A 27,204-nucleotide genomic window follows, 5' to 3' on the forward strand; every position below is an offset into this window, starting at 1 on the left:
TCGGCGTTCCAATTCAACCCAAAGGTGTTCAATGGAGTTGAGGTCAGGGATCTGTGCAGGCCAGTCAAGTTCATCCACACCGATCTTGACAAAACATTTCTGTACGGACCTTGCTTTGTGCACAGGGGCATTGTCATGCTGAATCAGGAAAGGGCCTTAACCAATCTGTTGCAACACAGCTGAAGCACAGAATCGTCTAGAATGTCATTGTATGCTGTAGCGTTAAGATTTCCCTTCACTCGAACTTAGTGGCCTAGCCCGAACCATGAAAAACAGCCCCAGACCATTATTTCTCCTCCACCAAACTTTACAGTTGGCACAGTGGGCAGGTAGCCTTCTCCTGGCATCCGCCAAACCCAGATTAGTCAGTCGAACTGACAGATGGTGAAGCATGATTCATCACTCCAGAGAACGCATTTCCACCGCTCCAAAGTCCAATGCCGGCAAGCTTTACACCACTCCAGCCGACGCTTGGCATTGTGCATGGTGATCTTAAGCTTGTGTGTGGCTGCTCGGCCATGGAAACCCATTTCATGAAGCTCCCAAAGAAACATTTATTGTGCTGACGTTGCTTCCAGAGGCAGTTTAGAAAACAGTGGATCCTGGACTTCCTGACGGGCCGCCCCATAGGTGGTAAGGGTAGGTAACAACACATCCGTCACGCTGATCCTCAACACAGGGGCCCCTCAGGGGTGCGTGCTCAGCCCCCTCCTGTACTCCCTGTTCACTCATGACTGCGTGGCCAGGCACGACTCCAACACCATCATTAAATTTGCCGATGACACAACAGTGGTAGGCCTGATCACTGACAACAACGAGACAGCCTATAGGGAGGAGGTCAGAGACCTGGCCATGTGGTGCCAGGACAACAACCTCTCCCTCAACGTGATCAAGACAAAGGAGATGACTGTGGACTACAGGAAAAAGAGGACCGAGCACGCCACCATTCTCATCGAGGGGGCTGCAGTGGAGCAGGTTGAGAGCTTCAAGTTCCTTGGTGTCCACATCACCAACAAACTAACATGATCCAAGCACACCAAGACAGTTGTGAAGAGGGTACGACAAAACCTATTCACCCTCAGGAGACAGAAAAGATTTGTCATGGGTCCTCAGATCCTCAAAAGCTTCTACAGCTGCACCATCGAGAGCATCCTGACTGGTTGTATCACTGCCTGGTATGGCAACTACTCAGCCTCCGACCGCAAGGCACTACAGAGGGTAGTGCGAACGGCCCAGTACATCACTGGGGCCAAGCTTTCTGCCATCCAGGACCTCTATACCAGGAGTGTCAGAGGAAGGCCCTAAAAATTGTCAAAGACCCCAGCCACCCTAGTCATAGACTGTTCTCTCTGCTACCACACGGCAAGCGGTACCGGAGCACCAAGTCTAGGTCCAAGAGGCTTCTAAACAGCTTCTACCCCCAAGCCATAAGACTCCTGAACATCTAGTCAAATGGCTACCCAGACTATTCACATTGCCTCCCCCCCCTCCCCTCTACACACCACTGTCACTCTCTGTTGTAATCTCTGCATAGTCACTTTAATAAACTCTACCTACATGTACAGTTGAAATCAGAAGTTTACATACACTTAGGTTGGAGTCATTAAAACTCGTTTTTCTAACACTCCACAAATTTATTGTAACAAACTATAGTTTTGGCAAGTCGGTTAGGACATCTACTTTGTGCATGACACAAGTAATTATTCAAACAATTGTTTACAGACAGATTATTTCACTTATAATTCATTGTATCACAATTCCAGTGGGTCAGAAGTTAACATACACTAAGCTGACTGTGGCTTTAAACAGCTTGGAAAATTCCAGAAAATGATGTCGTGGCTTTAGAAGCTTCTGATAGGCCAATTGACATAATTTGAGTAAATTGGAGGTGTACCTGTGGATGTATTTCAAGGCCTACCTTCAAACTCAGTGCCTCTTTGCTTGACATCACGTGTATGTAAACTTCCAAATTCAACTGTATTGTTATTTTTTACTGCTGCACTTTAATTACTTGTTATTTTATCTCTTATTCTTATCCGCATTTTTTTTAAATTGCACTGTCGGTTAGGGGTTCGTAAGTAAGCATTTCACTGTAAGGTTGTATTCGGCGCATGTGTTGTAATAAAATTTGATTTGGTTTGAGTGTTGCAACCGAGGACAGACAATTTTTACGAGCTCAGCGCTTCCACACTCAGCGGTCCCGTTCTGTGAGCTTGTGTGGCCTACCACTTTGCGGCTGAGCCGTTGTTGCTCCTAGATGTTTCCACTTCACAATAACAGCACTTAGAGTTGACCAGGGCAGAAATCTGATGAACTGACTTGTTGGAAAGGTGGCATCCTATGATGGTGCCACGTTGAAAGTCACTGAGCTCTTCAGTAAGGTCATTCTACTGCCAATGTTTGTCTATAGAGATTGCATGGCTGTGTACACGATTTTATACACCTGCCAGCAATGGGTGTGGCTGAAATAGCCGAATCCACTAATTTGAAGGGGTGTCCACATACTTTTGTATATATAGTGTATTACTACCTACGGCTGCAAATACTGAGGTGGCTTATTCTAATGCTTACCAACAAAAATGCACAAAATCACAGATTTGGCACATCATTGCACACATGTTATTATACACAACATTAAATATATTGAAACAAGTTACAGGCAGTAGCCTAGAAGAAGAAAAATAGAACTCAATTGATTGAACATGAAATGTATTTCAATACGATTAAAATAGGCCTACTGTATTTATATTTGAGTGCAGTCATCTCTATTTTCATTTCAAGCATCTTTTTATATTTCACTTGCTTGTATCAATTGCAAAGACATTAGCAACATTGTATTTGTTATAGTCAACTTTATTCTGAGGTTATCGGTGGTCACATAGAGACGGATAAACCATGTGATTCTATGTTTAGCAGTGATCTTCTGTGTATAAAGTGACGTGGGAGGTTAAAGAAGCATCTAACGAAGTACTTAGCTGTTCTACGAGTGGTCTGAGGCAGAAGTTATATTACTCAGCTGTTCTAAGAGTGGTCTGAGGCAGAAGTTAGATTACTCAGCTGTTCTAAGAGTGGTCTGAGGCAGAAGTTAGATTACTCAGCTGTTCTAAGAGTGGTCTGAGGCAGAAGTTAGATTACTCAGCTGTTCTAGTGGTCTGAGGCAGAAGTTAGATTACTCAGCTGTTCTACGAGTGGTCTGAGGCAGAAGTTATATTACTCAGCTGTTCTAGTGGTCTGAGGCAGAAGTTAGATTACTCAGCTGTTCTAGTGGTCTGAGGCAGAAGTTATATTACTCAGCTGTTCTAGTGGTCTGAGGCAGAAGTTAGATTACTCAGCTGTTCTACGAGTGGTCTGAGGCAGAAGTTAGATTACTCAGCTGTTCTACGAGTGGTCTGAGGCAGAAGTTATATTACTCAGCTGTTCTAGTGGTCTGAGGCAGAAGTTATATTACTCAGCTGTTCTAGTGGTCTGAGGCAGAAGTTATATTACTCAGCTGTTCTAAGAGTGGTCTGAGGCAGAAGTTAGATTACTCAGCTGTTCTAAGAGTGGTCTGAGGCAGAAGTTATATTACTCAGCTGTTCTAAGAGTGGTCTGAGGCAGAAGTTAGATTACTCAGCTGTTCTAAGAGTGGTCTGAGGCAGAAGTTAGATTACTCAGCTGTTCTAGTGGTCTGAGGCAGAAGTTAGATTACTCAGCTGTTCTAAGAGTGGTCTGAGGCAGAAGTTATATTACTCAGCTGTTCTAGTGGTCTGAGGCAGAAGTTATATTACTCAGCTGTTCTACGAGTGGTCTGAGGCAGAAGTTAGATTACTCAGCTGTTCTACGAGTGGTCTGAGGCAGAAGTTAGATTACTCAGCTGTTCTACGAGTGGTCTGAGGCAGAAGTTATATTACTCAGCTGTTCTACGAGTGGTCTGAGGCAGAAGTTAGATTACTCAGCTGTTCTAGTGGTCTGAGGCAGAAGTTAGATTACTCAGCTGTTCTAGTGGTCTGAGGCAGAAGTTATATTACTCAGCTGTTCTACGAGTGGTCTGAGGCAGAAGTTAGATTGCGAGCGTTTTCAAGTGCAACTTTAATAACTCTGGTTTTGGAAAACACCTTGGAGATTTAACGATGCTCCTAACGAAGGCTCTAACAATGAACTTAGCCTTGAGATGCTTTTGGGAAACCGTGCCCAGAACTATTTCATACTATGTAATACAGACTTATGTGAGAGCTGAGAATTGACCTTAAAAAAAAGCAACGTCCAAAAGAGTCCACAAAGCCTTATTTCCTTCTAAGTAAAAGCCAGAACAAAGCTTTTGTATAAAAACTACTCTAGTTAATGTTGTCGCCTGAGAGCTGAGAGCCGGTGATGTGAGTGATTTGTCCTTTCCTGGTGTCACCGTGCACTAGTATCAGTCAGTGTATCCAGCACCACGTTGCCCCAGGGAGATGTGGGCTACAGGCTGCTTCTCCATGTCTGGGACAATGTTTCTACATGACACCACACAGCTTCACAAACACACACTCACAGCTTCACAAACACACAGCTTCACACACACACACACACAGCTTCACACACACACACACACAGCTTCACACACACACACACACAGCATCACACACACACACACACACACACACACACACACACACACACACACACTCCACAACCCCGCTCTACCTTCTCCTCTCTCAGCTTCAAGACAACACCACTACCTCTTCTGCTATAATTGTTGTTGTGCTGACAATTCCCCACAACAATGGAGAGCTATACAGCAACAGATGAGGGAATTACTGTTTCCAATTTTCTGATATTCCTCACCTCCTACACATTTATTCCTTCCTCTCTCATCCTCCACTCCTCCACTCATTTAGCATTAGCATTTAAACTGTTGCATTTGCGATGCGGTGAGATGTCCCGTCGTCAGGACTGTAGTAAATCTGGAGCGTTTGGGAGCTTTAAAGCCTTCCCTCGGTTGGTGTAGAACCCACACGCCTGTGATCTGATAACCACCTCTAATTTGGAACGTTGAAAAGAGTTTACTGAAGTTGTATTTTCCCTCATTTACATTCATTCTGGCCACTTCACATTTATTTTCTCTTTTTCTCATAAATATGACAGAGATTGTAGAAATGCAGAATTGTGGACTGTAAAACCTAATAGAGGGAATGTTTTGACAATTGCCTTTTGTCAAATTTGATTTGAGATTTTTTTTATTTTGTATTGTGTTATGAACGACTGGCATTGGATTAAGACGGCGCTTGTACAAATCGTTTTCCGAGAATGATTGATGTTCTATTTCAAAGTAAACTAACAATAATAAACCATTAGGACTTTTCCTCACCGCCTGTGCTTTTTGAATTTGAATTTATAGTATCTAAGCTATTCATCATAGGCATGTCTGGCCATTTATATTAGTGCCAGAACCAGTGACTAAAGCACCTGCTCTTAGCCAAGTTATTATAGGAGGGGATTTCAGACAAAGCCGCCTCTTTTGATTCAAATCTGATATTAAACCATCCCTCAGAAGGTTGATCTGTGAGCTCCTTCAGTGAGTCAGATTCTGGTAGCTGGAAGACAAAACAGCAGCCTTGAAATCAGCTGTAGCTCTGAATAGAACAGAGCACTTAACATTCAGTGTGGACAATACAGTAATTGCAATGTGATAAAGTCCAGGCTGCCACCAATAGTGTGATGTAAATACACAGGTACAGATGTGTCGCAGTAATACTAGTAATGCAGTAACTAAAAGCCTGCATGTCGTCTGCTGTTGAAATGATGATGTCTGGTTTACAATGGATGGGTAAAGGGACCAAGACCAAGAGGACCAAGCTGATAATAGGACCAAGTAAATGGAGGGGTGTAGGAGTAGCGAAGGGGAAGTGCAGTCACAGTGCAATGCTAATGTGTACAGGTAGATTGAGCTAATGGTTGGATTAGCTGTCAATCACTCACCTTGCCCACCAGTTCCTCCAGTCGCGGGACAGGTTTCCCCTTCTGGTGGCGCAATGTGGGAGGTGATTGGCCATCCCAGTCCTGTAGCTCCTCGATGCTCTTCAGGTAGAGCAGGGTCTTTAGACCCAGGCAGTAGTCCTCGATCAGAGTGAAGTCCTGGTTCTGCACCGCGCTGCACACCTAGTGGCGGAAAATCACACATGCACGCACACACACATGCACGCTCACACACACAAACACACAAACAAATACACACACACACACACACACACACACACACACACACACACACACACACACACACACACACACACACACACACACACACACACACACACTAATGATGTTATTACAATAACTTGGTCCAGTGAAAAGCATGAGCTGACGCACACCCTATAAATGTTCGTAGTGGTGCTGACTAGTGGAGAATCAACTGTATGAAAATATACAAAGAAAGTTGCACACTATATATGCTCTAGATAAACTCCATAACCAACGTTTCGGCAACCGTTACACTAACTTGGGCGCACAGTGCAAAGTACATAAATATGTCATTCGGAATTACATAACACAGAGTATTGAATTCCCCCATACACTAGTACAGGGTTTCCCAAACTTGGTCTTGGGGCCCTCGCACTACACGGCTGATTCAAATCATTCAAGCTTGATGATGAGTTGGCTATTTGAATCAGCTGTGTAGTGCTAGAGCAAAAAACTAAACGTGCACACAGGGGAGGCCCAGGACCGAGTATGGGTCCAAGCCAGCATTTTATAGGTCTCAGATACCACACTACCTACACACTGCTTACAGTTTCCACTCATTTACAATGAAATCCATCTATTTAATTAAAGGTTAGTCAGATGGAATAAGGCTGATCACGGCAGCAGTCAGTTAGAGCAGAGTGGTGAAAGGCAGGCGTGTAGTAAAACTCCTGGGTGAGCCCCATTCACATGGTTTATCCTCTCTTTCCTTCCTTCAGCAAAGAGAGAGACTATCTGATCTGCATCACACACTGGGAAACCTTGTCTTTGTGCGTCTGTCTGTCTCCACTACTTCATTTTGACAGAAGCCACGGTGCCACGGTGAGTCTTAGAGCAGCCGGAGAGATAAGACGACGTGCTTATCAGACACCGCCATCTATGAGCTGAGCTGAGCTGACATCGCCCTGCACTGATCTGACTCCAGGATTAAAACGAGGCCGAGTACTGAACCTAGGGGAACACCACATCAAACAGACCAGACTGAGGTTGGGGCCTGTTTTCACAAAGCGTCTCAGAGTATCAGTGCTGATTAGGATCAGGTCCTTCTTGTCCATATACTCTTAATCATCATGATCGAAAAGACAAAACTGATCCTAGATCAGCACTACTACTTGAGATGCTTGAGTTAGGTTAGTGGGGTGAGGTTTTGTCAATGTTGTTTTACATTGCTCTGAGATAGTCATAACAAATTATTTCTAGAGGGGGAATGAACGTGAATCTGTTCTGCTGTGTCATTTGTGTATTTCAGAAAGTAAATTCACCAGCGACTGGCCCCATGTTGTGAAAATTAAGGCATTTATTCTCTCAAGCTTTGGCTCAGAGATATGCTTTCATTAGGATTCTGATTTGCATAGCGCTGCTTGTTAAAAGAAAAAAGATGCTTGTTGCCTGCCCCTATATGCCGTGCTCCAACTAAATAACACAGAATACATTTCTGATAAAGATGTCTACATCGTTACAACAAATAGTAGGGGGGAGGGGGAAACAACTGTGGACATGCATTACATTTCAGTGATTCACAGGGAAAATATGTCAGTTATTAGGACTATACACTACTCATTCTAGAAGGTAAAGACACAACATGTACAGTGCCTTCAGAAAGTATTCACAACCCTTGACTTTTTCCACATTTTGTTGATTAAATTGAGATTTATTGTCACTGGCCTATAAACAATACCCCATAATGTAAAATAATGGAATAATGGTTTCAGACATTTTTACAAATTCCTAAAAAAAAATGAAAGGTTGACATTTCTTGAGTCAATAAATATTCAACCAATTTGTTATGGCAATTCTAAATAGGTTCAGGAGTTAAGATGTTTTTAACAAGTTACATAATAAGTTGCATGGACTCACTCTGTGTGCAATAATAGTGTTTAACATGATTTTTGAATGACTACCTCATCTCTGTACCCAACACGTACAATTATCTATAAGGTCCAACAGTCGAGCAGTGAATTTCAAACACAGATTCAACCACAAAGACCAGGAAGGTTTTCTAATGCCTCGCAAAGAAAGGCACCTGGTAGATGAACAACAAAAAAAAAGCAGACATGAATATCCCTTTGAGCAAGGTGAAGTTATTAATTACACTTTGGATGGTGTATCAATACACCCAGTCACTACAAAGATAAAGGTGTCCTTTCCATATCCGTTGAAGGAGAGGAAGGAAACCGCTCAGGGATTTCACCATGAGGCCAATGGTAACTAAAATAGTTAGAGTTTAATTAACGGCTGTGAATTTTTTTTTTTTAGGATGGATCAACTAGGGCTGTGGCGGTCACCAAATTTCATCAGCCGGTGAGTGTCAAGCAAATAACTGTCGGTCTCACGGTAATTGACCGTTAATTAACAAACACATTTAGCATCTCCTGGCTTTCACACATAGCCTACAAGCCATTTAAAAAAGTCTAATAAATCCATGTAATATAGCCTACACCTTCACAATAAATCCATTATGTATTTTAGACAGGTCTAAAGAAGCATGATATGATGAAAATGTAGAATATTTCAGAAGAACAGAAAAGCATACTCTGAGTTGTCCTTATGTTAGGTCCTGAAGTGGCTATGCCAAATGGCCGTGGGCTACACTAGTTCATTTAGCAGACAAGATTTGCTTATAATTCTGTGGCATTACTTTATATTATTTTATAGTATGACGAATACAATTGAACAAAGCTAAATAAAATATAAACATTTTCTCCAAACGATTTGAGGGAGTGCTCACGAGGCTATTCTGTGTTGAGTGGTTAACAAGGAAAAAGGTACTTCTATATACATCATATATTAAGTTATTAATGTAACTTTAGTTGTTCTACAAATGTTGGGCTACATGTTTTGATTTTGAATACATTGTAAGGCTGAGACTCTAATGATGATTTGAAAAAGTCGCTTGAACAGGCATGAGCTCTGCTTTTTTTTTTTTGCAGGATGTTCACACTCCAATAGTCTCTCATTCACAATTTGACAAGCACTTGATAATGCCTCGAATTTCACAACGGCATCCCCTTTGTGGCCGTAATGCACCCTTAAAAAAATCCATGCCTTTTGCGGCCCGGAGTGTTGCGTTGTGCCCTTCTCCCTGAGTGTGCTGCGCATTCCGAAGAGTCTCTCACTCACACGGCTCTTCGTCACATGATTGGGTCTTTCTCACAGGCTACAAGTTAAGACCGACACATTGGGGACGCAACTGTGCGTGTCCTTATCCAATTCCGAGGTGCATATTGAAGATATTGGATGAACTGTCCACATTTACTTTTCGTCAGCCAACAAGATGAGTAGACATAAAGAACAGCAAAAGCACTAGCCAATGTCAATCTACTATCCCCCATAGTACAAAAGTCAACCTATTCTATTCTGTGCGACAAATATATATTCCAAACAGTTTGGAACAGTTGTGGGATGCGATATAGATCCCAAACTAATACAACCACTAGCATCAAAAAAACGTTTTTATGCAATGTGGCTGACGCAACAGATTATAACTTTTAGCTTAAAATGTTGATAAAGTCTTAGGCTATTTCTTCACATTATAAACGCGGCAATGTGCACATGGTAGTAGGCTATAAGGGCAAATGTTCCATTAGCGGAAAACACCATTATCAAAAGTGACCACAAATGCTTGAAGAATTTTGAACGAGGTGTGGAATGCTCTTAGAGACCCAGAAAGACTCAGCTGAAATCGCTGCCAAAGCTGATTCTAACATGTATTGACTCAGGGGGTTGAATACTTATGGAATCAAGATATATTAGTGTTTTACTTTTCATAATCTTTTACAAATGTTAGCATTGATCTTACACTTTGAAAATACACAGTATTTTGTGCAGATCGTTACCCAACAATTACGATTTTAATCCCACTTTGAAACACAACAAAATGTGGAGAAAGTCAAGGGGTGTGATTACTTTCCCGAATGCACTGTATATATCTGCAAAAAATATGCAAATGCTTGTTGTTGGAGGAGAGTGGTGGTGAAGGAAAACTAAAACATGGGGCTGGAAATGTGTTGTTGTGTGCTCTTCCACCACCTTACATTACATCAGCGGGAAATAGAGCAGGTCTCTCCTGAGAAAAACATGCGTTAAATACTGTCCGTCCACCCACGGAGGAGAGAGCCGTCAGCAGAAATCTGAGGACAGTCTTCTTTATGAGAGCCATTAGAGAGTAAATATGAATCACATTCTATTAAATGGCTAGGTACAGCAGTTTACCGTACTGTGATGTACTGTAGCAAGTATTCTCTTATCAGTCCACCTGTAAAGGCTTATTGGTCGAATATGGTCGGAAAATACATTAATGTACACATGAGCAAGCGCACACCAAACACACACACTGCACATTACATTATCACAGAATATGTTCTATAATAAGTAAATTGACAGTGAGCTTGCTTTTTGAAAGAAATTATGTTATATCTTCAGAGTCCTACTGCTGAATCTGGGCCTTACAGTGTGTGTGTGTGTGTGTGTGTGTGTGTGTGTGTGTGTGTGTGTGTGTGTGTGTGTGTGTGTAGGAGAATGTCCATTAGTGCTTTTCATTTTGCTCAGAACATCAAAGTATGTGATGTCTTCGCGTGCTGCATTTAGCGTTAATGTAGCCGACTGCTGAAATAAATCGAAGTGAGAATTTCTAAGTAGTTTTCAGGCAATTGAGACAGCAGGTCCTTTTTATCTGCTCTGAAAACTGGGGCTACGCATTGATTTCAACTCCTTCTGAGATCTGAAATGCTTTTAGATTCCCTGCTCTCCCTCTCGACCTCTCCCTCTTTTTCTTTTTGTCCCTCTCTTTCTCTCTGACTCTGTCAGCTCTTTTATTCCCGATGATAGAATCCTGGCATTTAGTACAACAGCGTCTTCGCCAAAAGAAAGATCGATTCATTCAGCTTTCAAATGCTACAATGACTATGGATGAACCAACCTCAGTGCTTTTGATTTCAGCTCCTATGCCTGATACTTAGATCCTAACCACTGATATTTAGTCTTGATCTTCAGGTAAAAGAGAAACCAAGTCTGGGGGGGAAAGTAAATACATTTTTACAAGTCAATGAATATGAGCAATTTCCAGTAGAGTTCAGTTAGGGGTTGTGGTGAGGTGGACAGAAACGTAACCTTTCCTCTGAAGAGTTGAATAGTTTGCATGTTGAATGGACTGCTATTCCTTTCACTCATGCTGGCAACGTTTGGATGTTTTCAAAAGGTACTATTACAAATTCCTGATGTTTACTGGGCTCACACAACAAGTCATGTTAGCTACTTGACAATGGGTCTTTCATGGCAGTTCAGAACTGTTGACGTGCACCAAGGACAAGGGGAATGGTCACCCTGGGTCATTAAAATCGAACTGGTTGGTCATCAGTGAAATATAGCTCCATTTCCTTCTAAAAGACATGTCAATAAAATAACTGTCTGAATCTCCATCACTGGCCAAATCACCATAACAAAGCAGCAACTTCATAATGCAATCGAAATGATGAAAAATAACTGGGATAACTGGGATAGCAAAAAAATAACTGGGATAACTGGGATAGCAAAAAAATTACTGGGATAACTGGGATAGCACACAAAAAATAACTGAGATAACTGGGATAGCACACAAAAAATAACTGAGATAACTGGGATAGCACATTGCTACTTTATAACATTGATCAGATTTAAATTGGGCTTTTATTAAAGACCAAGGTAATCAATTATTGCATTGAATACAAGAAAGTGATTATAAGATGCACGTTATGGATCTTATTCTCATCGTACTGGTGCAGTAAAGGGCATATGAGAAAACGAATATTGCACACATGTAGTAGTTGATAGTTACATGGCGAAGGAGAGCAAGAAGAAAAGAGAGAAGGGGAGCGAGAACCCCTCCAGGGTCATTGCAAATTAATATTTTTGTGAATGAATTAACTAAGAAGTATCGATTTACAAGTGGATCTCATCAACCCCTGACTACAGTATGTGAATTCACAAGGATATATTTTAGCTATGCAACATTTTTGGATGTTTCCTTCTCAAAGCTATAATGTCTGTCAAATAATGGTTTACAAAACTTTTTTTTAAGTAGATTCACTGGGTTTTCACTGACCTGGCTTTTCAGTTAAGGTTTTCATAAGAAACATTATTATACTATCAGTCTAGAAATCAATCAAAACGATGTGTCTAAGTCTCCATAACAAAAGCCTGACCTTGAAGCACTGCTCTCATCATGTGTTGTAAATGACAAGCATACTTTCAAGGCTTCCCTTTGCAACAACCTCTTTATAAAATCTTCAAGACCAAGAAGCAATGATGGGTCTATGAGAGATGGGTAGTTCCTGAATGGACTTCATCACATTGTTTGTTCTGAGAAGAATGTGTCTGATGCATCTCAGAACCAATCATGGTCTATTTCAGACAACACAGTATGTCTCTCTTCCTGTACTACATACAGTAGAATCCACAGAGCCCATAGCAGTGATTCTCATATTCAACACCCACCATCGTTCTTCAGTTTTCAACTTCAGAGTGACAAGACGTGCTGATTGTAACCGCCAGGTATTACAACATATTGTTTTAGACCCATTCTGCATTCAATGCCTTTTCACTGCTAATTTCCTTGGCAATTCATATTAATTTTCTACCGTGTGTGCAGTCACCATCTTACTGTTGTATGTCTGACAAAACCAGACAAATACAGATCCACACAGCCTTTTGATAAATGTGTTCAGGCCATGGGAAAGACGTCATCGGAATTACTTTTGGACTAAAATATGTCTGTATGTGTATGATTCCATTTAGACCAAAATTACAAACACCTCTGTGCTATCCCCCTCACACGAAAAAAAAACAAGCATCTCTTAACCACAGAAAGTTACCCAAACTTATCTGAAGCTAACTTATAATCCATCCATTAAACTGTATAATTACAACGACAAACTTGTATTCTCTTTTATCAAGGTAAAAAGCATACAAATGAATGAAATTTCAAATGATGATTGAATCGCGCTCAATGGAATACAAATGAAGGCTTTTCAAAAGACAGAACACTTCTCCCTAAATAGATGGCATTCTGATTTCATCGAGAGCGTTATTTTTTTAATTCTGTAATTAACTTTTCCCATTAATTCAGTGGGAGGAATCTCTGGTTGCATGTGCTGAGACTCCTCAGATCCCTTGTGTTAAGATTTGACAGCGCAGGTGGAGGGGTGGTATTACCAAAATATTAAATCATCTAGAAAGAGAAAACCATAAAGAGTGGATGCATTTATTCACAGATTGTGATTCAATTTGCATGCTGATTCTGTTGCTGATTACTCCCTAGGCACGAACCACTGAGGGAAGTTAAATGAACAGTGAAGTTAAAAACCCACTTTCCCAATTTAAATATCAAAAGTTGAGGGAATATTCAAGTAATAAAGTTGAAGAAAGGAATTCTTGGCCTTGGTCTGTATACTGCCATAGCAACACAATGTGGTGCCTGCCTAGCAGTGTGTTTGAGGCTTGATAACATGATCAAACAGACCAATATAACAGCTACACGACAACACAAACCAAACCAGTGTAACACATGTAAATACACACAGCAGATGGAGTATTGAACGCAACCAATGATTTTCACAGCCAGCGGCCCAGCTTGAGGTAAAGTATACTTAACAGTACAGTTTGTCAAGTCTGAATCTGCTAACTAGTAAAAAACAATACAGCTATATGTTTTATTGTCATATACACCAGATACAGTTTACATACACTTAGGTTGGAGTCATTAAAACTTGTTTTTCAAACACTCCACAAATTTCTAGTTAACAAACTATAGTTTTGGCAAGTCGGTTAGGACATCTACTTTGTGCATGACACAAATAATTTTTCCAACAATTGTTTACTGACAGATTATTTCACTGTATCACAATTCCAGTGGGTCAGATGTTTACATACACTAAGTTGACTGTGCCTATAAACAGCCTGGAAAATTCCAGAAAATGATGTCATGGCTTTAGAAGCTTCTGATAGGCTAATTGACATAATTTGACATAATTTGAGTCAATTGGAGGTGAACCTGTGGATGTATTTCAAGGTCTACCTTCAAACTCAGTGCCTATTTGCTTGACATCATGGAAAAATCAAAAGAAATCAACCAAGACCTCAGAAACAAAAGTCTGGTTGCCTGAAGGTACCACGTTCATCTGTACAAACACCATCGGACCATGCAGCCATCATACCGCTCAGGAAGGAGACGGGTTCTGTCTCCTAGAGATGAACGTACTTTGGTGCGAAAAGTGCAAATCAATCCCAGAACAACAGCAAAGGACCTTGTGAATATGCTGGAGGAAACAGGTACAAAAGTATCTATATCCAAAGTAAAACGATTCCTATATTGACAATAACTGAAAGGTCACTCAGCAAGGAAGAAGCCACATCTCCAAAACCGCCATAAAAAAGCCAGACGATGATTTGCAACTGCACATGGGGACAAAGATCATACTTTTTGGAGAAATGTCCTCTGGTCTGATGAAGCAAAAATAGAACTGTTTGGCTATAATGACCATCATTATGTTTGGAGGAAAAAGGGGGAGGCTTGCAAGCCGAAGAACACCATCCCAACCGTGAAGCACGGGGGTGGCAGCATCATGTTGTGGGGGTGCTTTGCTGCAGGAGGGACTGGTGCACTTCACAAAATAGGAAAATTATGTGGATATATTGAAGCAACATCTCAAGACATCAGTCAGGAAGTTAAAGCTTGATCGCAAATGGGTCTTCCAAATGGACAATGACCACAAGCATACTTCCAAAGTTGTAGCAAAATGGCTTAAGGACAACATAGTCAAGGTATTGGAGTGGCCATCACCAAGCCCTGACCTCAATCCTATAGAACATTTGTGGGCAGAACTGAAAAAGCGTGTGCGAGCAAGGAGGCCTACAAACCTGACTCAGTTACACCAGCTCTGTCTGGAGGAATGGGCCAAAATTCACAACTTATTGTGGGAAGCTTGTGGAAGGCTGCCCGAAATGTTTGACCCAAGTTAAACAATTTTAAAGGCAATGCTACCAAATACTAAATGAGTGTATGTAAACCTCTGACCCACTGGGAATGTGATGAAAGAAATAAGCTTAAATAAATAATTCTCTCTACTATTATTCTGACATTTCACATTCTTAAAATAAAGTGGTGATCCTAACTGACCTAAGACAGGGAATTTTTACTAGGATTAAATGTCAGGAATTGAGAAAAACTGAGTTTAAATGTATTTGGCTAAGGTGTATGTAAACTTCCGACTTCAACTGTAGGTTCAGTGAAATGTGTTGTTTTACAGGGTCAGTCATAGTAATACAACACACCTGGAGCAAATTAGGGACCAGTACTTTGATCAAGGTCACATCAAAAGATTTTTCACCTTGTCGGCTTAGGTATTCCAACCAGTGACCTTTCTAACCGCTAGGCTACCTGCCGCCCCTAGTATAAATGGTATATGGTGAGATGGTGGAGGCCAGATGGCAGTGCGATCTCTGTATTAGCAGCATAGAAGCACTGAACAGGGAGAGAGCTGGAGAGGGAGAGAGATAAGAGAGAGAGATAGAGAGAGAGCGCGAGAGATAGAGAGGGGTAGAGAGAGAGCGAAAGAGAGGGGTAGAGAGAGTGAGATAGAGAGAGATAGAGAAAGATAGGGGTAAAGAGAGAAAGAGAGAGCGAGAAAGAGGGGTAGAGAGAGAGAGAGAACGAGAAAGAGGGGTAGAGAGAGAAAGAGAGAGAGAGAGAGGGGTAGAGAGAGAGAGAGCGAGATGGTTGCAGTGCTGTTACCTGCAGAGGTAGAGACGAGAGAGAAACAGAGAGCGGTGAGGGAGAAGTGAAGAGACAGAAAGAGAGGTAGAGAGAGAGGTAGATGGTTGCAGAGCCGTTACCTGCAGGACAGAAGCTCCAGCATGAAGGAACTGCAGACCAGACTCTGCTGAGTCGATGCCCCCAGTGGCCAGGATGGGAAAGCCAGGCAGGGTTTTGGCGATGGCGGATACAGCACGCAGGGCGATGGGCCGGATGGCGTTTCCTGTAGACAGAAACATAAATACAGAAACAGTGGCAGAAATCACCATTTACATACATGTATACCTGCGGATGTGTAGGGGCTAGCTAGGGACGGGTCCAATTGTTTTTGTTGATGGACTTGGCTAACGCGTACCGGTATTTGTATTTTTTTATTTCACCTTTATTTAACCAGGTAGGCCAGTTGAGAACAAGTTCTCATTTACAACTGCGACCTGGCCGAGATAAAGCAAAGCAGTGCGACAAAAACAACAACACAGAGATACACATAAACAAATGTACAGTCAATAACACCATATAGAAATCTATGTACATTGTGTACAAATGTAGGAGAGTAGGGAGGTAAGGCAATAAATAGGCCATAGAGGCAAAATAATTAAAATTTAGCATTAACACTGGAGTTGTAGATGTGTAGATGATGATGTGCAAGTAGAGAAACTGGGGTGCAAAAGAGCAAGAGGGTAAGTAATAATATGGGGATGAGGTAGTTGGATGTGCTATTTACAGATTGGCTGTGTACAGGTACAGTGATCGGTAAGCTGCTCTGACAGCTGATGCTTAAAGTTAGAGAGGGAGATATAAGACTCCAGCTTCAGAGATTTTTGCAATTCGTTCCAGTCATTGGCAGCAGAGAACTGGAAGGAAAGGCGGTCAAAGTAAGTGTTGGCTTTGGGGATGACCAGTGGAATATACCTGCTACGGGTGGGTGTTGCTATGATGACCAGTGAGCTGAGATAAGGTGGGGCTTTACCTAGCAAAGACTTATAGATGACCTGGAGCCAGTGGGTTTAGCGACGAATATGTAGTGAAGCCCAGCCAACGAGAGCATACAGGTCGCAGTGGTGGATAGTATATGGGGCTTTGGTGACAAAACGGATGGCACTGTGATAGACTACATCCAGTTCAGAGCAACCAGGCATCTTCTACTGATGAGATGAGGTCAATATCCTTCCAGGATACCCAGGCCAAGTCGATTAGAAAGGCCTGCTCGCTGAAGTGTTTTAGGGAGCGTTTGACAGTGATGAGGGGTGGTCGTTTGACCGCTGACCCATTACGCACACAGGCAATGAGGCAGTGAAGACAGCAGAGGTGTATTTAGAGGGCAAGTTGGTTTCAGGGTTGTACCTGGTAGGTTCCTTGATAATTTGTGTGAGATTGAGGGCATCTAGTTTAGATTGTAGGATGGTCGGGGTGTTAAGCATGTCCCAGTTTAGGTCACCTAACAGTACGAACTCTGAAGATAGATGGGGGGGGGGGGGCGATCATTTCACATATGGTGTCCAGGGCACTGCTGGGGGCTGAAGGGGGTCTATAACAAGCGACAACGGTGAGAGACTTGTTTCTGGAAAGGTGGATTTTTAAAAAGTAGATGCTCAAATTGTTTGGGCACAGACCTGGATAGTATGACAGAACTCTGCAGGCTAACTCGGCAGTAGATTGCAACTCCGCCCCCTTTGGCAGTTCTATCTTGTTCCGAAAATTGTATAGTTAGGGATGGAAATTTCAGGATTTTTGGTGGCCTTCCTAAGCCAGGATTCAGACACGGCTAGGACATCCGGGTTGGCGGAGTGTGCTAAAGCAGTGAACAAAACAAACTTAGGGAGGAGGCTTCTAATGTTAACATGCATAAAACCAAGGCTTTTACAGTTACAGAAGTCAACAAATGACAGTGCCTGAGGAATGGGAGTGATGCTGGGGGCTGCAGGGCCTGGCTTAACCTCTACATCACCAGAGGAACAGAGGAGGAGTAGAATAAGGGTATGGCTAAAGGCTATAAGAACTGGTTATCTAGTGCGTTCGGAACAGAGAGTAAAAGGAGCAGGTTTCTGGGCGCGGAATAATAGATTCAATGCATAATGTACAGACAAGGGTATGGTAGGATGTGAGTACAGTGGAGGTATACCTAGGCATTGAGTGACGATGAGAGAGGTTTGGTCTCTAGAGGCATCATTTAAGCCAGGTGAGGTCACCGCATGTGTGGGGGGTGGAACAAAAGGGCTAGCTATGGCATAATGAGCAGGGCTGGAGGCTCTACAGTGAAATAAGACAATAATCACTAACCAAAACAGCAGTAGATAAGGCATATTGACATTAGGGAGAGGCATGTGTAGCCTGATCATAGAGTGATCACACATGCCATCTAGAGTGATCATAGGGTCCAGTGAGTAGCTAGGCGAGCTGGAGACACGGCGATTCAAACAGCTAGCAGGCCGGGGCTGGCAGGCTAGCAGATGGGCCTGCAGGGGACATCGCAATGGAAGAGCCTGTAGAAACCCCCTCAGACGGTTACGTCGGCGTGGATCGGCGGGGCACCGTGTCGGCAGTAAAGGGGTCCAGGCCAATTGGCAAAAGAGGTATTGCAGCCCAGGAATTGGCTGATGGAATCTTTTCGGCTAGCCGGGAGATGGGCCTAGCTTGAGGCTAGCTCCAGGCTAACTGGTGCTCGCTTTGGGACAGAGACGTTAGCCAGGAGTAGCCACTCGGATAGCAGCTAGCTAGCTGCGATGATCCGGTGTAAAGGTTCAGAGCTTGCGTTAGAAATCCGGAGATGTGGTAGAGTAAAGCAGTCCGATATGCTCTGGGTAGATATCGTGCTGTGCAGGCTGGCAGGAGTTGACCAGGCTGAGGCTGGCTGATGTCCGAGTTAACGGTGATGACCACTAGCAGTGGCTAACTGACTACTAGCTAGTCGCTAGTTAGCTGGCTAGCTACTGATGGGGGTTCCTGTTCTAAAGTATAAAAAAATAGCAGATCCATACCACATTGGGTGAGTCGGGTTGCAGAAGAGTATGTTCAGTCCGTAGATGGAAATTGAGATTAAAAATATAAAAAATCTATGCGAAATATATACGAAGAAAACAATACATACACGGGACGGGACAAAACAAAAACAGACGTCTGACAGCTACGCCATCTTGGAAAAATGAGATTAGTTCACCGTAAGTGATAAGAAGACTACAAGCAAGAGGGAAAATAAGAGTGAGGATAGGGAATCAGAAAGGCCTGTATTGCACCAACTGTCTTTTGAAATATGGAGGGAAGTGAATATCTTGTCATTTATCTTCCCAGGGTATTACATTAATACAGACTGTTAAGGCTACTACAGGGTGCAGTCGCAATCTTTCCCTCACTGTATGTCTCTCGCTCTGTATGTCACTCCCCACCTCTCCATCCCTCACTCTCTATCGCTCTCTCTGTCTCTCTGCCTCTCTCCCTGTGGCCTAGCATTGCACGGGATGTTCCAGTCTCCCCTCTCCATCTCTCACTCTATCGCTCACTCTCCCCGTGGCCTACCATAGCGCGGGACTTCCAGTCTCTGGATCTAAATAAGTGTAGACAATGTCTGTGTCTGATCAATGGGAAGAAAAGCCTGCCTGCTAAATGAGGTTAAATCTAATGTGATAAACTGCTCCATCTGTCAGTGGGATTGGACTGGAGGCTTTAATTCATTCAGGAGGTGGGAGAGACAGGTAAATAAATAAGGGGTGTAACATTAGAAGATTCATGAAGAGCGGAGCTTTCTAGGGCTTTGACATGCTGGGAAAAGAAGACACTTCTTGTTTTTTCTTTTAGTCAGACTTCTTAATGACAGTATGGGGTAATTCATGGATATGGTTGTGTTGCTGTCTTCCATGTGTGGCTGACTGATGCCCTTTAACGTGTGCAGGCATCTGTAAATAGCAGAAGTTCAAGAGAGAACTTCATATCTCAAGTTGTGCACGTTAACACAGCCTGCATGTTCCTATATGTTTCTATGACTGTATTTATGGTTTCTGAGACCTCTGTCTTTCCATCAAGTCTCCACTGGTAACATCCACCAAATACTTCTGTCCTCTTGTACTGTAGTATCTTCCTCCTGCTCATTTCCACAACAAACCATAGCTAACCCACTACCCCCTATCCCTTCAATACCACCCCCATACTTTCACCACAACATTGCATGGCAAATCAATTGTAACAGCCAAATCAGCTCATGTTTGGCGTATATTTGGTTTGGAAGGCTGTTCCTGTGACTCTGTAATGAGTTGTTGCTATGGGCCGTGTCCCAAATTGCACCCTATTCCCTATACAGGGTTGGGGAGCAAAGGGTTACATGCAATCCGTTAGATGTAACTGATTACAAAAAAACTAACTTGAATCCGTTACGTTACCATCAGAAATATTGTAATCAGATTACATACACTTTTTAAATAAAAAATTATTTGTCACCTTTCTGCTTTCTCAAAAACATTCAAATCAGCACTGAAAAAAGGCGAAAGTTTAAGTTTGTTCCACCTGAGCGAGTCTGACTACAAATTAGAGACCAATATGATGACACCAAAGCTTATTGCGGCAAAAGAGCAAGAATAGGCTTTTTTAGGCTACAGTCCAAGCTGTCTTCCAATGGTGCAAATGCTGTTGGAATCCAAAGATTATCCAACTTCAATAAAGGCTTGGAGGTAAGAACGACAGCAGTGGTGTAGCCTACGGGCGATATGGATATCACACTGCTGCTCTCTTAGGTACTTATCCCTTTCACCTTTCCTTTCATTTGTACTGAACAAAAATATAAATGCAACATGCAGCAATTTCAACAATTTTACCGAGTTACAGTTCATATAAGGAAATCAGTCAATTTAATTAAATTCATTAGGCCCTAATTTAATGATTTTACATGACTGGGCAGGGGTGCAGCCATGGGTGGACCTGGGACAGCATAGGCCCACCCACTTTGGAGCCAGGCCCAGCCAATCAGAATGAGTTTTCCCCCACAAAAGGGTGTTATTACAGACAGAAATACTCCTTAGTTTCATCAGCTGTCCGGGTGGCTGGTCTCAGATGATCCCACAGGTGAAGAAGCCGGACGTGGAGGTCCTGGGTTGGTATGGTTACACGTGGTCTGCGGTTGTGAGGCCGGTTGGATGTACTGCCAAATTCTCTAAAACAACGTTGCGGTTATGGTAGAGAAATTAACATTAAATTATCTGGCAACAGTTCTGGTGGACATTCCTGCAGTCAACATGCCAATTGCACACACCCTCAAAACTTGAGACATCTGTGGCATTGTGTTGTGTGGCAAAACTGCACATTTTAGAGTGGCCTTTTATTGCCCCAAGCACAAGGTGCACCTGTGTAATGACCATGCTGTTTAATCAGCTTCTTGATATGCCACACCTGTCAGGTGGATGGTTTATCTTCGCAAAGGAGAAATGTTCACTCTTTTGTGCACAAAAGATAAATATGTTTTGTGCGTATGGAAAAATTCTGGGATATTTTATTTCAGCTCATGAAACATGGGACCAACAATTTAGAGGTTGCGTTTATATTTTTGTTCAGTACAGCTATTTGCGCCTTATGAATTGTGGTTGTTGTGGACAAATTAAGATGTGTGTTTTAACCCAATAATGGTCGAATTCCATGCTGTCACTGTCACTTCTCCACTCAAGCTTAACATTGTTGTCATCTATCGCCTATCAGGTGCCCTTGGAAAGTTCCTCAATGAGCTCCACACCCTGATTAGCTAATTTCCTGACGATGGCTCACCACTCTTCGTACTTGACAACTTCAACCTCCCGATGTCTGTCTTTCATTCATTTCTTTCCAACTCTCTCTTTACCCTCATCACCATTTCCCAATTCCCTACAACTCACAAGGCAGGCAATATGCTTTACCTCATCTTTACTAGAGGCTGTTCCCCTACTAATCTCTCTGCAACCCCCCTCCAGGTCTCTGATCACTACTTTGTTTAATTTTCTGTCTTCCTTTCCTCCTACCCTAGTCACTCAACCCCTACCCAGATGGTCATGCGCAGTCACAATCTTCGCTCTCCCTCCCACTACTCCTCTTATATCCTATCATCTCTCCCTTCTGCTAAATCCTTCTCCCTCCTGTCTCTGCCTTTTCGACCCTACTCTCCTTCCTTTCCGCATCCTATGACTCACACTGTCCGGTTTGTTCCCGTCCGGCTCGACCCTCCCCTCCTGCTCGTTGGCTGAGCGACTCATCGAGAGCTGCTTGCAGCTGAGCGAAAATGGAGGAAAACTAAACTTTCGGAGGACCTATCATCCTTTCACTCCCTACTTTCTGCCTTCTCTTCATCTGTAGCCACTTATTATCACTGTAAGTGTCAAGCTTCTGCCTCCAACCCTAGGAAACTCTTTTCCACCTTCTGCCTCTAACCCTAGGAAAGTCTTTTCCACCTTCTGACTCTAACCCTAGGAAACCCTTTTCCACTTCTGCCTCTAACCCTAGGAAATCTTTTTCCACCTTCTCCTCCCTCCTTAATCCTCCACCCCACCCCTCCTCTCTGCGGACGACTGTGTCAACCACTTTGAAAAGAAAGTTGACGACATTCGCTTCTCATTCACTCAGCCTATTGAGACCACTGGTCCCACTCACACAGAACTACCCTATGCCTTGACCTCTTTCTCCCCTCTCCAGATGAAATCCAGCGACTAGTGAGGTCTGGCCGCTCGACAACCTGCCCACTCGACCCTGACCTTTTCCCATTCTTCACTTCCCTCATCAACTCATCCTTGACCACTGGTTGTGTCCCCTCTGACTTCAGAATGGGTAGAGTCGCTCCCCTTCTCAAGAAAACCAACACTCGACTCATCTGATGTCAGAAACTATAGACTTGTATCGCTTCTTTCTTTTCTTTCCAAAACACTTGAGCGTGCTGGCTCTGATCAACTCTCGTTATCTCTCTCAGAAATATCTTCTTGACCCTAACTAGAGGCTTCAAGACGGGTCACTCAACCGAGACTGCTCTTCTCTGTGTCACGGAGGCTCTCCGCACTGCCAAACTAACTCTCCCTCCTATTTCCTCATCCTCCTAGATCTATCTGTTGCCTTCGACTCAGTGAACCATCATATCCTCTTCTCCACCCTCTCAGGGCTGGGCGTCTCAGGCTCTGCACACTCTTGGATTGCATCCGCTCCTACCAGTTGACGTGGAGAGGATCTGTGTCTGCACCACGTACTGTCACTACTTGTGTCCCCCAGGACTCGGTTCTAGGCCCTCTCCTCTTCCTTCTATAGAGAAAGTCACTCAGCTCCGTCATATCCTCACATGGTCACGTCTATAATTCCATTCAACTACTTCCTTCCTCCCTTCTGACACCCAGGTGGCGACATGCATCTCTCCGTGCCTGGCAGACATCTAAGCTTGGATGTTGGCCCACCACATCAATCTCAACCTCGACAAGAAGGAGCTGCTCTTCCTCCCGGGAAAGGCCTGCCCACTCAAAGGTCTCTCCATCAGGGTTGACAACTCCACAGTGTTGCCCTCCCAGAGTGCAAAGAACCTTGGCGTGACCCTGGAAGAACTCCCTGTCTTTCTCTGCAAACATAAAATCACTGACTCGCTCCTGCAGGTTTATGCTCTACAACATCCGTAGAGTACGACCTCACCTCACACAGGAAGTAGCACAGGTCCTAATCCAGGCACTTGTCATCTCCCATCTGGACTACTGCAATTTGCTGTTGGCTGGGCTCCCCGCTTATCCCATCTCACCCCACTCCTCCGTACAATACACTGGCTTCCAGTCGAAGCTCACATCCACAACAAGACCATGGCGCTTGCCTACAGAGCAGCAAGAGGTACTGCCCTTCCCTACCTTCAGGCTATGCTCAAACCACCTCTGGTCTCTTGGCCCCCTGGTCTCTCAGCTCCCGCTCAGCCCAGTCCAAACGCTTCTCTGTCCTGGCACCTGAAACCCTACCTCTTCAAAGAGTATCTTAAATAATCCATAAATACAAACGTTCCAGAACCAACACTTGCCTTTGATATGTGGTTGTCCCACCTAGCTATCTTAAGATGAATGCACTAATTGTACGTTTCTCTGGATAAGAGTGTCTTCTAAATGACAAAAATGTCAAATTATTTGAAGAAGTTTAAGCTGCCTATTCATCATTGTTTTTGCGACCAGTGAACAGTCAGTGAAAATGTGCAAGCTTGCATTTATTGAGACAACTCATGTTCTGGAGGCAGCTCTGCAGAGTGGTCACTAGCTGGCACAGCCACAAAGTCATTTTGAAGCTAACCCTAACCTTAACCAAACTGTTAACTCTAATGCCTAACATTAACCTTAAGACCAAAAAGCAAATGTTTGTTTTCATGAATTTTTAAGAAATAGCCAATCTTGACTTTGCAGCTGGCCCATCTAGCGGAAACCGCTCAGTTCTGCCTCCAGGGCAAGACTCATGACAATAAACGTCAACCTGAGAAAAATGCGCTCTTGCAAAAGCTGCATAGTTTGAATCCCAGTCTATGAAATACAAGTTTGAGGGAGTACCTCTCTTCTAAACTCCTCCATGGTATTGTGCTCCAAACTGTCTTCGTGCTGATAGATTTTTCTTCCCCTAACGGACACATGCTCAAACTCTCACACTTAAAGAGCTGCAAATTATCGCGATATCAAAGTGTCACCAACAAAAACGTAAACAATAGGCCTACAGCAAATGCAGCATATGGCATTCATTTTCGCACATGCTAATAACACTTCTCAGTAGTGCTCAAAGCATGCCATTCCATGAGAGCAGCATTCTTTTTCCAACTTGAAGCAATGAGCCCAATCAGTCCTCCATGACAACAAAATCATAAAAAACAGGGTAGGCTAAATAAGTACTTCGTTTTTGGGTTATGCTAAGGTAATACAATTTGACTAATCTATATTTTCATATTTCCAAGTCCTCTTCTTGAAGATCAATGATTATTAAATTAATTGAAATAACTGGAAATATATAGCCTAATCATATTATTATCTGTAGTAGAAAGCAATGGGTTAGAAGAAGCCTATATAACCAAACCTTAAAGTAAAATGCAACATCCATTTATGGCCAACTATGTAAACTCTAACATTGATTTATCCTGCAATGGATGTTGTTCAATTGGTAATATTCCTAACGCCTCTTAAAGGGACAGTAATCTAAAAGTAACTGAAAGTAATCAGATTAGATTACATTACTGCATATGGATAATACAAAAGTTATGTTACTGATAAAATGTGGACAGGTAACTAGTAACTGTAAAAGATTAAGTTTAGAAAGTACCTACCCAACCCTGTCCCTATGTCGTCAAATGAAATGTGTCTACAACATTCATATCTTATATTCTGAGAACATGGCAACCATTTCCTGTGTATGTTTGGTGGGACATTGATGGAATATTCTCCTAACCCTTAAACAGGACATAGGAATGTTATTGCAACATTCTCATGAAACTTGTCTAGAACATTAATTTCTTATATTCTGAGAACATTGTAACCACATTCTGTGTATGTTTGGTAGGACGTTGATGGAATATTCTCCTAACCCTAAAAAAAAACTGGACACAGGAATGTTCTTGCAACATCCCATAAAACGCACCTAGAACATTAATGTTGTATATTCTGATATTCTTATATTCTAGATAAGTTCTGTTTGACATTAAGGTAATCTTCTCCTAACTTTAACACCAAAACATGCTAAAAAGGTTCTCAGATGTTTTTTTCTAAATTAGAATGTTCCCCTAACTAACAGGAAACTGGACACTCAAACATTAGGGGAACATTATGTGTAACATTACAAAAACGTTCTCTCTGTAGAATTGTTAGCTGGGATGGTGCTATTTGGGACGCTGCTATAGACATGGTGGCTGGAGAGCGTCAGCTTGGCTTCAGCCAAGTCAAAGAGACTGTTGTGAAAGAGACTGTTGTCAGCGCCAATATGACATGCTTTTCAGGCTAATCCAGCCAGCTGCCTGGACCATATGAGCGTTATGGATTACAAAAAGCTTGTCCGCTCCTCTTCCTCTCTTAGTCTCTCTCTCTCCATCTCTCTCTCTCTCTAATCAGCTCTCTACCCCACCATCCCTGTCTTTCTCGGTCCTTTCCTCTCTCCCTCCCCCTTTCTCTCCCTCCCCCCTCTCTCCTCCGCTCTCAGACCATCTCACCTCGGCGGAGCGACATCTTTATCTCCCTGAACACCATTCAACACTGTATCCCATCAAAATGCAATCTGACGCCACCTAAAGCCACCTAATCTACTCAGGCAAATCACAGTCAACTTAGCCTAGGGGGAGTGAGTCAGGGAGGGAGAGCAGCACCGCACACTGCTGTGAGTATTATGTTGGGTGACACTCACAACAACATACGCCTCTGGAATTTATTTGCCAGCGCAAATCACTTTCCAGATGAGACGCCTGGTCTTTGTCTGTGGGGTTAGTGGAGCCTTTCATTGTATTAGTAATGGATGAGCAGAAAGGGGCTGGAGGATTCAACACTCACACTATTCACTCCACAGGTCCAGCTTCTCTGATACCCTGGTGTGTGTGTGTATGTGAATGTGTGTGTTTGTGCGTCTTTACGTGCATGTGTGTTTTGCCAAGACTTAAAGCCTGGTCTCTCACTGCTTTTCCAATCTGACAAAAGACCAGCATCCTGAACATTGTTCCTATTGTTTCACACCTTATTGCTTGTCCTTCACAACGCACAGCTCCTGTTGTCATAGCCCTCCTCTCCTCCCCTCCTCATCTCTCTCCAGTGAAGCGACAGGTCCTGTTGTCTCTGAACAACACATCTTTCTCTGGGTCATCCTCCTCATCATTGGGCTTCTGACAACCCGTCTGTCTATCCAACATCAGGGTATGGTGTGTCAGCCATACACACAGACACAAACACACAAACATCTGTTCAACACAGCCTTTTGCATCAGCTCAGATACAGCCATAGCCACATGCATGTTTTCCAGTAGGGAGAGCTAGAGGGAATCCGTGATACACAGTTACTGCAGCAAGCTGAGCCTTATCTCTCTATATCAATTCTTTCTTTCTCTCTCTATCTACTCTTTCTCTCTAAATATTCTTTCACTCTCCCTCTACATATTCTACTATCTATCTATCTACTCTCTCCCTCCCTCTATATATACACTACCGGTCAAAAGTATTAGATTACCTATTCATTTTTCTTTATTTTTACTATTTTCTACATTGTAGAAGAATAGTAAAGACATCAAAACTATGAAATAACAGATATGGAATC

The 27,204-nt window shown here is 42.9% G+C and overlaps 1 protein-coding gene across 5 annotated transcripts in view; it reads right to left on the minus strand.

Annotated features, from left to right (window-relative positions):
* LOC106578501 (dihydropyrimidine dehydrogenase [NADP(+)]) overlaps positions 1 to 27,204 on the minus strand; it is a 208,077-nt gene that overhangs the window by 14,140 nt on the left and 166,733 nt on the right. For 4 of the 5 annotated variants that reach the window (XM_045702118.1, XM_014157375.2, XM_014157374.2 and 1 more), the window contains exons 19-20: positions 16,066 to 16,208; positions 5,938 to 6,117 (exon numbers count right to left, since the gene is read on the minus strand). In XM_045702118.1, the coding sequence (XP_045558074.1) occupies positions 5,938 to 6,117; positions 16,066 to 16,208 (323 nt within the window). Of the gene's footprint in view, positions 1 to 5,937; positions 6,161 to 16,065; positions 16,209 to 27,204 lie in introns of all 5 variants that reach the window. The other variant, XR_001322469.2, reaches the window with a different exon arrangement.

This window comes from Salmo salar, chromosome ssa19 (assembly GCF_905237065.1).
Source record: "Salmo salar chromosome ssa19, Ssal_v3.1, whole genome shotgun sequence".
NCBI lineage: Eukaryota > Metazoa > Chordata > Actinopteri > Salmoniformes > Salmonidae > Salmo > Salmo salar.